The sequence below is a fragment of the Canis lupus genome, chromosome X (assembly GCF_003254725.2).
Source record: "Canis lupus dingo isolate Sandy chromosome X, ASM325472v2, whole genome shotgun sequence".
NCBI classification, from domain to species: Eukaryota; Metazoa; Chordata; class Mammalia; order Carnivora; family Canidae; genus Canis; species Canis lupus.
Window position 1 is genome coordinate 57,142,053 of NC_064281.1, and position 16,222 is coordinate 57,158,274.

Here is a 16,222-nt window from a genome sequence, read left to right on the forward strand (position 1 = left end):
GATATTTTTTAAATTGAAGTTCTATTTGCCAACATATAGTATAACATCCAGTGCTCATTCCATCAAGTGCCCTCCTCAGTACCCATCACTCAGTCACCCCATTCCCCTCCTCCCACCTCCCCTTCCATTACCCCTTGTTTGTTTCCCAGAGTTAGGAGTCTCTCATGTTTTGTCACCCTCTCTAATCTTTCCCATTCATTTTCCGTCCTTTCCCCTATAATCCCTTTCACTATTTCTTATATTCCCTGTATGAGTGAAACTATGTGATGATTGTCCTCCGATTGACTTACTTCACTCAACATAATACCCTCCAGTTCCATCCACATCGAAGGGTATTTGTCGTTTCTAATGGCTGAGTAATATTCCATTGTACCACATCTTCTTTATCCATTCATCTTTTGATGGACACTGAGGCTCCTTCCACAGTTTAGCTATTATGGACATTGCTGCTATAAACATTGAGGTGCAGGTGTCCCGACGTTTCACTGCATCTGTATCTTTGTGGTAAATACCCAGTAGTGCAATTGCTGGGTCATAGGGTAGCTCTATTTTTAACTGAACATTTTTTTATAAAGAAAAACAGTCTACATGGAGGGAATTGCATAAGCAAAGACACTTTTTAAGAGAAAGATTATTGATCTGGGAGGCAATACACCTGAGTTTGACCCTCAATTCTGTCATTCGCTTCCTTAAAGAACATGTTCCCCTCACAAACCCTCAGTTTTCTCATAAGTAAAATGATAATATTGGGTTAGTTAACTTTTAAAGGTCCTCCATGTGCTTCCATCCTGATACAGTTTTTCAAATGTCAGGTCTATCAGTTTGCCTCAGTATAGAATAGGTGAAAGAGAATAATGAAAGGGTAGTTGGGCCTATGATATAAAGAGTATTGAACACCAGACTTAGGAGCCTGAACAGAGAAAAAAAATAGAAGCCAAACCCTAGGCCTAAGCTCTGAGGTTGTACATTTAGTCTGATTCCAATTTAAAAACATAAATTTTGCAGTTAGGGTGACCTAGGATGGGAACCTAACTATACTACACACCAGTAGTTCATTTAAATAGTCGTGGTACATCTCTGAGCCTGTTTCTTCATCTCTAAAATGGAAATACTAATAAATAACTCATGGAGCTGTTGTGAAAATTAAGTGAGATCACATGTAAAAAGTGCCTTACAAGAGGGAACCTGGGTGGCTCAGTTGGTTAAGGTCTGCCTTTGGCTCAAGTCATGATCTCAGGGTCCTGGAATTGAGCCCTACATTGGGCTCTCTGCTCAGTGGGGAGTTTGCTTTTCCCTTTCCCTCTGTGTGCTCTCTCTCTCTCTCTCAAATAAATAAATAAAATATTTTTTAAAGTGCCTTACAGGTATGTTACTTTCCCTGCCCCTAAGTCCCTTTTCCTCAGTGCCAGGCCATAATTAGTCTTTGCTGACCAATTACTTCTGTTACTTCTCTTCCTTCTTCTCCAAAGCAGGCTTCAAAATATATCTAGAATCTAACTACTTTCCTCCATCCCCAGTGTCATTCACCTGGATTATTGCAATAGTCTTTTAATTAATCAGCCCACTTACAGTCTATTCTTAATCCAACTGCTAGACTGATCCCTTCAAAACTTAAATCATGCCAATCCTCTGCTCAAAACCCTACAATGTCTCCCTACCTCATTTAGAACAAAAATTAGAATCTTTATAATGACGTCCTCTTCCTTGGCTTTCAGACCCCATCTATTCTTTAGCCACACAGTTTTGTTTTGTTTACTGTAACCCCAAGAGAAGACAGACATTCTCTCATTCTCTTTTCACATGTTCCCTGTCTGGATCTTCTCCTTATAGCTCATACCAGTACCTATTCTATATTTTATTTAAATGTCATTTCAAGATGAGGTCTTCCCAGACCACTACATTTAAAATGACAACACCCATCCACCCTCAGCATTCTGTACCTTCCTTCCTGCTTTATTTTGCTTCACAGTATTGATATACCATAAAATGTAATTACTTATTAGTGTCTCTCCTCACTATAATATAAGCTTAGTAAACTCAGGGATTTTTTTCTGTTCACTATTGATGCCTCCATGCATAGAACAGCACCTAGCATTCAATAAACATTTGTTGAGTGAATTAATGGATACAGTGGTTACCTACTGTATACCATGCACTAAATTAAGCAATCTGCATATATTATCTCAGTGAATCCTGCTTTGTAATGTAGAGAGTGTTAGGATCTCTATTTTGCATTGGAAAAATCCCTGAAGTTCCCAGAGGTTAAGTGATATTCCCAAAGCCAAAGAGAGATCAGTTAATAGGGGTGCCAGTTTGGATTGAACTTTATAGAGGAGCACATTCACTGAGTAGGCACATAGTCTAGATTAAATGTTGTGGTAGGTTTGGGAGGGGGTGGGGAAGAGGGGGATGGGGGAAGAACACTGGGATACAGATTGGTTTTGTGGTCAGAAAGCTGACTGTTTTCTTGAACCAAGATCTTGTGTTCATTGGCATCTACTGGCAAGCCCATGTCTTTTTCAATAATTGGAACTTTACAAAGGCAATTTCCTCAAGTGTGAAAGAAAGTTGGAATCTGTGGCTGCCCTAGATTTGAGACTGCAGGAATTTGACCCCTTGGGACTCTGGTTTTGAGGCAGAAGTCATAATACCTGATAGAAAGACCCCTGAGACTAGTAAACTGACATTAAAATTAGCCCATTAACCCACATCGTCCTCCTCCCTTTCTTTTTTTCATAACCTACTCTCTTCATCTTTCTTTAATTTGTGAATATTTGTAAAACATCCGATTAATCCAGCCTGTCATCCACTGGAATGTATGTAACCTTAGGAAGGCAGAGTAAAAATGTTTGACTCTTGTTCACTGTTGTGTCCCCAGTGCCTACAACAGTGCCTAGCATTCAGTAGATACACGATATATACCTGTGAAATGAATCTGTTCTTAGAAACAAAGCCCTCCTCCTGGGGGAGGGAGCAAGGAAGAGAAGGGAAAGCTCTTTTCAGTGGTATCCTGGGCCAGTTCCAGTGGAATACCCCAGCAGGGATATGTGGCAAGAGGGGATACCACAGATGTAGGTTGGGCTAAGCCAGGGAAGTTCAGCAGAAAGAGGAGGCCCCAGGATAAGGACTGAATCCCAAAGAGCAGGCCTTGTCCCTGTTTCTGCCTGTCTTCATCTCAATTTGGAGGGAACTGGTCAGAAACCTTTGGAGGAACTCTTGCTTCCAAAAGCACAAACTAATGCTATGGGGACCAGACGGACAAAAGTGAAAAAGATGGGATAGAAAGGCCTGGGAGCTCTGGGAGAGGGAGCACAGAGACATCAAGTCCCAGTGAAAGCGAAATGGCCCTTCATTTGAATGCAAATGCTATGTAAAAGCCTGAAGCCCCTTGACGTCAGCCTAGCCATTGGTGGCCCAACTACACCGGGCTACCAGTCACCTGGAAACCTGACCGGCAGGAAACTCGGATGCCGTAGTCTGAGACGTACAGGGGGGCCGTGCAGCACAGCTACCGCTTTACCTATTGATTCCCTGCTGCTTCTCAAAGTCGGGTTGAGGCCTTACAAGAACTTTAGAATGGCTTAGGGAGCTCTTTCCTCATACCCAAGCCATCAAGTACAGAAGCTGCCTTTTGGAAAAAGAAGCAGGCATGTACCTGGGTACTCTCAGGAGCACGGCCAGAAGCAGCACCGCGGGGACTGCCGGCACTGGTAGCAGTGGGAGTCTCCTGCCAGCCTCCAACTTCACAGCGGTGCCTGCCTATGCGCACGACATGGGGTATCCCCATATACCCAGCGTGGATCCTCACGGGCCATCGCTGGGGGTCTGGGGTTCACCCTATAGCCCCTCTCGAGAAGACTGGAATGTGTACCCCGGACCATCCAGTACAGTGGGCACGGTGCCCATGAACGACATGATCTCGAACCCTTCCGCTTTTGGCTCTCAGGAATACAGCAACTTGGGCCCTGCGGGCGGGGGAAGCACCAGTGGAAGCCTGCCAGCCCCATCCAGCCGGTTGCTGTTCCCCATAGACGCTGAAGCTGCAGATGCCAGTTCTCCCAACAGAAGCCGCCACAGCCCCTCTGCATGGATGCGAAAGACCTTGCAGGTGACCGGTGAGTAATGGGTCCCAATACCCTCAAACTTTTCCTTCCTTTGCTTGGCTTCTACTTCTGTTGGCCTGTCTGCTCTCCTACTTCTCAGGCTCTCCAGGGACAGTTTAGTAGCTGAGGATTACTGCATGGCTAAGTGCCCGAATCCCCTCCCATTAGTGACCTCCCTTGCATAAGCCTCTGCTCAAACCCAGAAGAGTGCAGTGCTTGGAATCAAACTGACCCTAGGAGTGTTTTTCATTGTTTTCTGATGAGTCAAGGGAGCAAGCTGGGGGAAAACGGACACATTGTGCCCAGTTGGGAAAACATATGTACAGGAAAGATCAATGGGTGAACGAAGCAAGAGGGTAGCCACGATCCCAGTCCTGTCACTGCTGCTTGCCCTTTCCCTTTAAAATCCTTCCCCATCTTGGCAGGTGTGCTCCCCTCAAAAACTGATGATGCTCAACTTAGGTTTCATAGTGCTTGGCTGGCAATGGACCCTCCAGCTTAGCCACAAAAGCCCCAATGGCAAAGTGGCCTTGTCATCCTGGCCTCTCAAGAAAGCTGCAGCTTCCTTCACCCAAGCTGGCAGAGGCAAGGTGGACTCAAACCTTCTTCTAATGTCCTTTCTGCCAATGGAATCATTGAGTTAGGTGAGAAGGCAACAGCACACTGCTGGGACATAATAAACTCCATTCTAACATCCCTGGGCACACAGGAATAGCAGCCTCAGCACTAATAGGTGCTTAAAGACTTCATCACTATCCAGGAAGGCTTCTGGAGACAAAGGGGTGGGGACAGGTCTATGATGGAATTTAGGAAGGCACAGAGATTCTAGACTAATGCTGACCCACGCTGGTACCAGCAAGCCAGTGGGCAGCTGCTGGGAGCCCAGGGCAGGGGAAATGGGCACTTTGCTTTAACCTTGCATGGGGAGAAGGCAGCAAGATGTAGGTTTTCAGGTGTAGTTGTTCTTTTTTTTTTTAAAAAAAAAGATTTTATTTATTTATTCATGAGAGACACAGGGAGAGAGGCAGAGACACAGGCAGAGGGAGAAGCAGGCTCCATGCAGGGAGCCCGATGCCGGACTCCATTCCGGGTCTCCAGGATCAGGCGGGCTGAAGGCAGAGCTAAACCCCTGAGTCACCAGGGCTGCCCTGTAGTTGTTCTTTTTTTTTTTTTTTTTTGTAGTTGTTCTTTTATCACATTTTTGTTATTCCAACCTATGACTCCCCGTCATTAGAGAAAATTGGTAAAATTGACTCTATCACTTTTATCCCTCTGGGAAGGAAATAGCATTTGTCCATAATGATTATACATTCGTTCACAGTTCTGCACTTTTACTCCCCTTCAAAAAGCAAGGGCAAGAGAGTGGGAAGGGACCAACTTTTATCATTAGAAGGATTCTTAGCTAGGAAGAGGCAGTTCTGTTTGATTGGGACATTACCAGGGTAGCAATCAGAAATTAAGAGTAGAGTTTAAGGGACACCTGGGTGGCCCAGTGGTTGAGCATCTGCTTTCAGCTCAGGGCTCTGATCCCGAGGTCCCGGGCTGCGGGGAGCCTGCTTTTCCCTCTGCCTATGTCTCTGCCTCTGTGTGTCTCTCATGAATAAATAAACAAAATCTTTTCAAAAAATAAAAGAGTAGAGCTTAAACACTTGGTTTTAAAGTGTTTGGAGGAAATCTGAATTTTTAAAAATATGGGTGAGTCAGCTGGCTAAATAGAATAAAGCCTGAGGTTAAGGTGGGGCAATCCTGGGGCTGTTATTACATCTAATTTTAGGGTTGTAATTAACATCCATTTACTAAACCCTAAGATTAGCAAAAGATACAAAAGTCAAAAAGTAGCTGCTCCCAGTCCAAGATTATGTTTTCAAACACATTAGAAGAGGAAAGTCATTACTGTGTTTGGAAGAGAGAACAATGGGGGCAGGGGAGGACAAAAGAAATGATCTTGAGTCTTGAATTTTTGTTTATGAGGGAAAATGTGACAAGTTTCTCTGCTTAAAAGTCTTCTATTTGTATTTGTTTTTATGAGCTCAGGTCTCCTTCTCGGGTAATGCTGGTGCCAGGAGAAGTTTAGAAAGGGACTCCTTAATTTGCGGTACCTTTATCACAAACCTTTAAACCTGGCTATACAATGTCACCGTCACAAGATTTTCTCTCAAAATTCTATTAAGTAATCTAAAATTGGATTATTTTGGAACCCCTCTGACTCCTGGCAATTTATCTTGTAGATGAGGCTTTATTAGAGTCAATCTTTGTTTCACTTTAATAATGTCTTATCAATTAAAATTATCCTTTTGCTATATGCTTGTAGCCCAAGGTGCAGATTTAGCAGCGATTTAAGAATATAACACGAAGTATGGACCTTCTCCCCAGAAAATATGCACAAAAGTAAACACACTTGGACCCAAATGCATGTGTGTATACACACACATGTCCACACATTGACACACGCACATTTTTAAACTAATTTTGAGAGATGCATGGATCCACTGAAGCCCTTCTATGGATCTCAGGTTATGAATTACATGTAAAAAATTAAGCTGATCATCTCACAGGATCACTCTGAACCAAAATGCACCCATTTTTATCTTCGTATATAGTGTTAAACAAGTATTTGTTAAATGAATGAATGAATCAGATCCTGCTAAATTGTCTACTTCACTCTGTAGTATTTTGGAACAACATTTGGCTTATGGCTGAGAAGACAATTAGATGAACTACAAAATGGAAGTAACCCCTCTCTGATTAAGGTAATCAAATAAAACCCTCCATAGTGACTACTATCACATTTGATTTTCTAAGGAAAGGGGACTGACAGAATAAATGACTGTCCCCTAGGTGATTTGATTCTTTAAAAAAAGATAATTTTATTTACACTTTGTTCTCTAAGTGGTCTGTTCCAATACACAACTCATTTTAAAGATTATATGAAGAGGAACCCATAGAAAGGTTCTGTGAAAAGTTAAGTGTTTTCATATTTTAAACATTGTCAGTGCATTACAGCTAGGAATTATTTTTTCGTCTTTTCTATTACCCAGAGTTGTAGTCTTGAATGAGTTTTGGCAAGGTGATAATCTTTTTTTATATAAATTAATTTTTTATTGGTGTTCAATTTACCAACATACAGAATAACACCCAGTGCTCATCCCATCAAGTGTCCCCCTCAGTGCCCGTCACCCATTCACCCCCACCCCCCGGCCTCCTCCCCTTCCATACCCCTAGATCATTTCCCAGAGATAGGAGTCTTTATGTTCTGTCTCCCTTTCTGATATTTCCCACACATTTCTTCTCCCTTCCCTTATATTCCCTTTCACTATTATTTATATTCCCCGAATGAATGAATGAGAACATATAATGTTTGTCCTTCTCCGATTGACTCATTTCACTCAGCATAATACCATCCAGTTCCATCCACATTGAAGCAAATGGTGGGTGTTTGTCGTTTCTAATGGCTGAGTAATATTCCATTGTATACATAAACCACATCTTCTTTATCCATTCATCTTTCGATGGACACCGAGGCTCCTTCCACAGTTTGGCTATTGTGGACATTGCTGCTATAAACATGAGTTTAGTGTCATCATGATATCTATTCAGTCCATTTTTGTGGATTGTTCCACTGAACTTCTTCTGAAAGGGGAATTTTAAGAGTCCCTCTTAAAATTTCTTGCAGAGCTGGTTTGGAGGTCACATATTCTTTCAGTTCCTGCCTGTCTTGGAAGCTCTTTATCTCTCCTTCCATTTTGAATGAGAGCCTTGCTGGATAAAGTATTCTTGGTTGCATGTTCTTCTCATTTAGGACCCTGAATATATCCTGCCAGCCCTTTCTGGCGTGCCAGGTCTCTGTGGAGAGGTCTGCTGTTACCCTAATATTCCTCCCCATAAAAGTCAGGGATTTCTTGTCTCTTGCTGCTTTAAGGATCTTCTCTTTATCTTTGGAATTTGCAAGCTTCACTATTAAATGTCGAGGTGTTGAACGGTTTTTACTGATTTTAGGGGGGGATCTCTCTATTTCCTGGATCTGAATGCCTGTTTCCCTTCCCAGATTAGGAAAGTTTTCAGCTAGGATTTGTTCAAATACATATTCTGGCCCTCTGGCCCTTTCAGCGCCCTCGGAAACCCCAATTAAACGTAGGTTTTTCTTCCTCAGGCTGTCCCTTATTTCCCTTAATCTATCCTCATGGTCTTTTAATTGTCTCTTTTTTCCTCAGTTTCCCTCTTTGCCATCAACTTGTCTTCTATGTCACTCACTGGTTCTTCCACCTCATTAACCCTCGTCATTAGGACTTCTAGTTTGGATTGCATCTCATTCAATTGATTTTTAATTTCTGCCTGATTGGATCTAAATTCTGCAGTCATGAAGTCTCTTGAATCCTTTATGCTTTTTTCTAGAGCCACCAGTAGCTGTATAATAGTGCTTCTGAATTGGCTTTCTGACATTGGATTGTAATCCAGATTTTGTAACTCTGTGGGAGAGAGGACTGTTTCTGATTCTTTCTTTTGAGGTGAGGTTTTCCTTCTAGTCATTTTGCTCAGTGCAGAATGGCCAAAAACAAGTTGTATTGGGAAAAGGAGAAAAAGAGAGAGAAAGAAGGAAAGAAAAGAGAAAAAAGTAAAAAGAAAAAAGGAAGAGAAAAAGGAAAAAAGAGAAGAAGAAGAAAAAGAAAATGAAAGAAAGGGGGAAAAAGGGTGGGGGAAGCAATCAGAAATCAAAAAGAAAAAAGAAAAAAAACCACGGGGGTGTATCTTCTGATTCTGTATACTTTAAGTCCCTTGACTTCCCCTGGATCTTGTCCGTCTAGCTGGTCTTCTGGGGGAGGGGCCTGTTGTGCTGATTTTCAGGTGTTAGCACTTGAGGGAGCTGCTCTGCCTCCTGCCTGGTGCAGGGCTCAGTGGGGGTTGTTTACCCCGTGAGGCCCCTGGAGGAACAACCCCAGTGGCTGCGGCAGCTCTGGAAACCTGGATTCAGCCCCTGCAGGAACTCCGGAGCTCTCCCTCTGCAGGGGCCTGGAGGCTCCAGGGACGGGGCCGCTGATCTGCTCAGCTCCAGGCAGGAGTGTCCTTGCTGTCCTGTGCCCTCCCGGTCTCTGCCTGTCCTGGGGGGAGGCCGGATCCTGGGCTGTGTCCCGACGCCCTGTGCTCCCGGGCCTGCGCTGTTGGATTCGGGCTCCCAGCCGCGCAGCCGCCTCTCCGTGGAGCCGACACCAGAGCCCCTCCGAGCTGCTCCCGGGTCCAACCGTGCACGCGCTGCAGCCCTTTAGGGAGCTCTGCACACTCTCCCCAGGGCGCAGGTGCTCTGTTAGTGTCCCAGGGAGCCTGAGGGCATCCCCGCCCTCCTGGTGTCCTGCTCTAACTCCCTGCAAGCGCCTTTCCTCCCAGAAAGATTGGTGAAGCTCCTGCTTCTCTGGGACGGTGCTTTCCTGTCCTGGGGGCACTTGCCCCGGCCTTAACCTGGCTCCTCGTGGGGCCCCTCCCCCTTGGATGCCTTTTGTTTCTTTATTTCTCCCCCCCCCCACTTCATACCTTGATAGAAGCGTGAACTCTTCTCACTGTAGCATTCTAGCTGTTCTCTCTTTAAATCTCAGGCCGAATTCGTAGATTTTTCAGGATGATTTGAAGGTTATCTAGGTAATTTGGTGGGGACAGGTGATTTGGGGACCCTACTCTTCCGCCATCTTGCCCCTCCTCCGCAAGGTGATAATCTAAGCAGGGTTGGAGAAAGGCTTTTTTGTTAGGAGTGGAAAAGAGGGTAAGGGAAGAAACAAACCTTGAATAATTCTGATTAATCCACTGGACAAAACACTGAGGAAGTTATACTTCTTACTTTTTACTCAATTAAGGCACTTCAGAAAATACGTTGCTTAATAATTCTTTTCTTGTTGCTGCTTAACAATTCTTGAAGCTTATCATTATGCTCCTTGGTTTTGACCATTTCATGGACAATTTTTTAAAATGAATTTGGATACAATTTTTAACTAAAAGCAGCACAGGATTATCTTAAGATGGAAAGTAACTAAGATGGGATCAATTGCACTGTACTTCCTATAGAAGGAACCTGGTTTTCAACCTCTTTGCTTTGGTTTGGTACGGGAATATGGACATTATGCTATACTAGAACATATCCAAATCCCATTCAATTCAGTTTCATCATTTAAGGGGCAGAGGCAATGAGGCAGAAGAAAGAAGAGAGTTCAGGAGAAAGGACACAAGAGAAATTCATTTCTTTTTTTTTAAATTTTTTTAATTAATTTATTTATTTATGATAGTCACGGAGAGAGAGAGAGAGAGGCAGAGACACAGGCAGAGGGAGAAGCAGGCTCCATGCACCGGGAGCCTGATGTGGGATTCGATCCCAGGTCTCCAGGATCGCGCCCTGGGCCAAAGGCAGGCGCCAAACCGCTACGCCACCCAGGGATCCCTTTTAAATTTTTTAATTGGAGTTCAATTTGCCAACATTTAGCATAACACCCAGTGCTCATCCCACCAAGTACCCCCCAGTGCCCATCACCCAGTCACCCCAACCCCCCACCCACCTTCCTTTCCACTACCCCTTGTTTCCCAGAGTTAGGTGTCTCTCATGTTTTGTCACCCTCACTGATATTTTCACTCCTTTTCTCTCCTTTCCCTTATTCCCTTTCACTAATTTTTATATTCCCCAAATGAATGAGACCATATAATGTTTGTCCTTTTCCAATTGACTTATTTCACTCAGCATAATACCCTCCAGTTCTAACCACGTGGAAGCAAATGGTGGGTATTTGCCATTTCTAATGACTGAGTAATATTCCATTGTATACATATACCACATCTTCTTTATCCATTCATCTTTCGATGGACACCGAGGCTCCTTCCACAGTTTGGCTATTGTGGACATTGCTGCTATAAACATCGGGGAGCAGGTGTTCCAGCGGAGAAATTCATTTCTCTCTGCAAACTATGCCATTAATATTTCCCCTGAGCTACATCTTCTTGAGGGTTGAGGCCTTATCTGTCAGATTGAGGCAACAGACTCCTTTTACCATTTCACATGGCTTTGATATGCAGTCTGGTTCTTCCTCATCCCTCCTTTCTTCAGGGGTTATATTGCCGGATAGGGTGAGGATTTTCATTGCAAATAAAGAGGCCTGGTCTTGACTTTATTGTCCTTAGAAGAAACTGCAAGAGGGCAATTTATGACCAATGGGGGTGGGGAAGGACTACAACCTTCCAGAGTTTTTGAAGTCTGGTTATATTTACTATCAAAGAGCAGAAAACACAGACACACACAAGTTGAATTTTAACTTCTGCCTCCAGTTAGAATGTAAATGCTCAGCTACTTAGGGATTACAAAGGGTTTGAGGAGGCATCTCTCCAAAAATATTTTTTGATCCTAAGATAATGAGGTTCTGGAAATAAATTAAAACTCAAAGTTTTCATTCTGATCTCAAATCTACATTCTACCTTTGTAACTAACCAAATGTCAGACCTTTGGTTTCCTGGATTCAAAACCAGCTTACAGTTTTGGTCTTCCAGCTAAGTTAAAGGACTGGGGCTCATCATTTTCAATTTTCAAGGAGTAAAGTTTTGTCTAGTTCATTTGTCCATGAGTCATTCTGCCATACTAAACTTAGTATTAAGTTTAATACATATCTCTCATCCAGAATTTGTTTCTGCATTTTTGTCTTTTTTCTTTCCTGAAGATGAAAGAGTGTCTCACATTTGTTTAGGGCTTGTAAATTCCAAACCAACTGGTTGGTGTTCCTAAATGTAAAGAGGGTTCAGGATGGGATCTGATGCTATGTAGCTCCTTTGTTGGGCCTGTGCTGCATCTTAACACCTCAATAGGGTTTAGAGAACCACTTTAAAGAAACCTTTGTCCTACAGATCACTCCCCAAAACCTCACATCAAAAACAATCAGGGAAGATCAGAAGCAGTTTGCCAAATGCCATAGAGAAAAAGAGGAAGATCCTCCTGGAGGGAGTTAGAAAAATTGAAAAGAAAGGGAAGCTTCCTAATCACCTTTGGAAAATTTAAAAGAGGAATAAAACTGTATTTGAGGAAGGGCATGAGAAATTAGTTAAATGTTGTAACACAAAGCAAATGTTTATATATCCTTTCAAAGAATACTAGAATACTCATTTTATTCTGCCTAGTCAATATGTCCCCATTCCCCCCATTCATTAGCCACTTGGGAATAAAAGTTGATTTAAGACCCTCACAAAATATTTTTTCTATTGGATAATAGGGGCTATCCTAAAACAGAATCTAAATTGTCACTTAGTTGTCACTTACTATCCAAACAAAATTCTCTATAGAATGTATACATAGGGGATCCCTGGGTGGCGCAGCGGTTTAGTGCCTGCCTTCGGCCCAGGATGTGATCCTGGAGTCCCTGGATCGAGTCCCACATCAGATAAGGCTCTCTGCACGGATCCTGCTTCCCCCTCTGCCTGTGTCTCTGCCTCTCGCTCTCTCTTTGTGTGTCTCTCATGAATAAATAAATAAAATCTTAAAAAAAAGAATATATACATAACTAGAATGTATGTAACTAATAATGTCAGGATCACAGAATAGTTTGCCACACTTGAGCCATTCTTATGTTTCCTAGCATATTTAAACTGGAAATCATACTGGACTGTGAGTCAGAGGTATGTGTTTGGGTCCCCATACTTCAGCTCACTAGCACAAAACAACTTACTTACCTACACTGAGCCTTAGGTTTCTTAAAGGAAAAATGGGGATAAGACATATTCTGCATAATTTAAAAGTGTAGGTGAGAAGTTCAATAGGAAATGGTATGAATGAACTGCATAAGATATATATAGGAAAGTGTATGTATGCTATATGTTGCTATTACTGCCAATACTACTCCTATATGTGAGTTGAAATGGAAATGAATGAAAGGAAAGGGAATGAAAATCATGGATTAAGTGTTTGCTTTAAAAAAATAAAATGCTTTGGCGTATGTAGGTCAATGGTGGTGTGTTTTGTGTGTGTGTGTGTGTGTGTGTGTGTGTGTAAAATAGTCACAGATGACAAAAAATTTAATGGAGAAGTGGACATATGACATATTGGTTCAAAAAATGTACTTGTTTCATATTTGAAAGTAATAAATAAGGATGGGAACAGTAGTTATAATTCCTTCAACCAAAATAATCTCCAAAGAAGTAAAATATGATTAAATATATTGCTTTCTCCCCTAATAGGGAAAACCAGGACAAAAGAAAAGTATCGTGTGGTTTACACCGATCATCAAAGATTGGAGCTAGAGAAGGAATTCCACTGCAACAGATACATCACCATTCAGAGAAAATCAGAACTGGCAGTCAACCTGGGCCTTTCTGAAAGACAGGTACACTGAAAGTATATCCAACATGTCTTAAAGTTATTTCAATAAGCTGAGGTTTTAGGGAAGTCTGTAAGCAAGAGTAGAAGCAAAACAGAAAACTAAGACATTTTCCAAGCTCTCTTAAAGCCCACATTCATCCTATTGGACCTCCTAGTTTGGTCTCATTGGTCAGTGAGTTAATTAATAGTTGAATGTGGGTGCAATATGCAGAGGGAAAAGCAAAGGGGTGGGACATAGGAGGAGGAAAATTAAAACTTCCATAGAATTAATTAGTCAAGTCAAAACCTTGTTTGATTCCCCAAATAGTTATACCAATGTATGAAGTGGCGATTTGATGATCATGGCAATTATCTGGTTCATATTAGTCAAACTACAATAGTAACTGAACACCAATGCTACTACCTGAACCAAGTTTTTCTATTATTCAGGGTAGGATATGTAACTTTCTATGGTCCATAAACTTCTATGATGCCTGCATCAAATTTAGCATACTATAGGTACTCAGTGAAGATTAGAGCATGACAAAGATCAATGGTTTCCATTTATCCAAACTTTGACATTACACAACTACCTGATGTTTTTTCACTTAAATCTAGAAGTAATCCTAGAATTCTAGAATGCTAGAGTTGGGAAGTCCATTAGTGTGTTGCCTATCCCAAGCAACTTGCATTTCATACAGGTATGAAGGCACATTGGTATCACAGCAAGAAATATAGTATTTCATCACCCCTGTTCACTCAGTTCTGTTTCATTAAACCTATTAGGAAGTTACTTTGTTATTTAAATCACCTTTTTATCACCACACCTCAGCATCTGCCATTCTATTATTTATTTCTACCTGGGCAAAAGAGGTGTGGTGGGTGAGGTATAATATAAAGAGCACAGCATTTAGAATCAATAGGCCTGGATTTGATCCCAAAGTTTCATCTTACGCAAGACACTCTTTCTCTCAATCTCAGCTTTTTTTTTTTTAACCTGTTAAATAGGTATACTTCACAAGGTCATTGGGAGGCTCGAATGAAGTGACACATGTGATAGGGCTTTGTAAATGCTAAAATCCCTGTACAATATCAGCAATGACTATGAAAAATGAATTCAATATGATGCCACATTAAATCTAAAGTATTTTTTGTTTCAGGTGAAAATCTGGTTTCAGAATCGCAGAGCCAAAGAGAGAAAGACAATCAAAAAGAAAATCTCCCAGTTTGAGAACAGTGGAAGCTCAGTACAAAGTGATTCTGGCTCCATCAGCCCTGGGGAATTACCTAACACTTTTTTTACCACCTTATCTGCTGTTCATAGATTTCAGCCTATTGAGATACAGCCGGTCATAGTCTCTGAATGAAAGAAAGGCAAAGAGAAATGGAAAACCCCCTATCCCTTAGCATTGTCTTCTTGGTCTCTAAGATATCAGCAGGAGAGTAAGGACAGGATGTAATTTCTCCTAAGGCAGTACTCAGAACAAATGGATGTGCAATGGTTGAAGAGGTCACTTACTGTTAGAAATCATCCTCAGAAAACTCTTGTCATGTGCTATGCTATATGGCGGTCACTTAGGAACTTGATGGTAAACTATACAATTGAAAGCTACAATCACAGGCCTTTGCAACTCTATTCACAATTTCGGAAACTTACTTATGAACAAACTGTAAAAAACAGTTCAGGCAGAAGGCACATTTGTGTATATGTACTTGTGTTTGTTATTTGATGCTGGGTGTATTCTTTTATGCTATCTGGGGGGGAAGAGTTAAGCAGAAATTTATCCAGCTGTAGCTATCTTTGCAAGTAATTAATTCAAAAGCTAATGGCATTTTCATAACAAGACAAATGTTTAAAAATCTGAATCCATTACCACTGATTAATAAAAATAAAAACAGTTAAAAATAGACCTGCCCTATGACCCAGCAATTGCACTGTTGGGGATTTACCCCAAAGATACAAATGCAATGAAACGCCGGGACACCTGCACCCCGATGTTTATAGCAGCAATGGCCACGATAGCCAAACTGTGGAAGGAGCCTCGGTGTCCAACGAAAGATGAATGGATAAAGAAGATGTGGTTTATGTATACAATGAAAAATAGACTATTCTTGTTCATCAATCAGTCATTTACTGGCATCAATTACCTCATCTCAGAACTTCCAACCTATAGTGTCAATTTCAAATCTTGCCAAAACAATGAAGTCAGAATAGAACAATACAGCACAGCTTGGTAGAGTCATTAAAAAAGCAGCTCTCCAACACACAGAACAAATTCTAATCCCCTTTCTGTCTTTTCACTCTATTCAGTGCTATAGTTCACTGCCAGTCATAGTTAACAAAAGCACAAGGACAGAATGCAGGTCTATAGCCTGTCCTTGCCATCACTTTAAATCTGATTAATTTTAGTTACATTATGTCATGTCAATGCAGTGTGGCCCAAGGAGATACAGTTTACAGGTTCCAAACATACAACTTAGGCTGCAGTGAGTAGATTTGTCTGGCATTTTTGGTGCTGGTCCAGTATACTGTTTGCATGTCAACGTGGCCAAAGACTGGACTCTGAATCATTTTAAATCGAGATGGTTTAAAAGAAAGTTTTGCTAAAGGAGGAAAATAATCAAATCACAACTTTACTTTTCCTTTCAAGATACAGCTTCAAAATTCTTAAGAAATTAGATTCTTGAGCATAACTACATGTGTTTGGGTTAGGAATAAGAAATTTATCTTGCCTTCTCCTTATGAAAATCTCATAAAGAGGGCTTCTTTTCTATGGCTGTTCTTGGGGATACATCATTCAGTCTTCAAAAG

General features: G+C 41.7%; 1 protein-coding gene across 1 annotated transcript; it reads left to right on the top strand.

Moving 5' to 3' along the window:
- Window positions 1–3,363: 3,363 nt before the first annotated feature.
- CDX4 (caudal type homeobox 4) lies at window positions 3,364–14,777 on the top strand. Its single transcript, XM_025466270.2, has 4 exons — window positions 3,364–3,484; window positions 3,609–4,115; window positions 13,290–13,435; window positions 14,571–14,777. The coding sequence occupies exons 1-4, from the start codon at window positions 3,364–3,366 to the stop codon at window positions 14,775–14,777; spliced, it is 981 nt and encodes a 326-aa protein (XP_025322055.1).
- Window positions 14,778–16,222: the final 1,445 nt, after the last annotated feature.

Excerpts from the sequence above, each read along its gene's own strand:
- CDX4 (XM_025466270.2), top strand. The coding sequence starts at position 3,364 with ATGCTATGTAAAAGCCTGAAGCCCCTTGACGTCAGCCTAGCCATTGGT. Across the intron at positions 3,485-3,608 it reads CGGATGCCGTAGTCTGAGAC|CCATCAAGTACAGAAGCTGC; the intron begins GTACAGGGGGGC and ends CTCATACCCAAG. Across the intron at positions 13,436-14,570 it reads TGGGCCTTTCTGAAAGACAG|GTGAAAATCTGGTTTCAGAA; the intron begins GTACACTGAAAG and ends TTTTTGTTTCAG.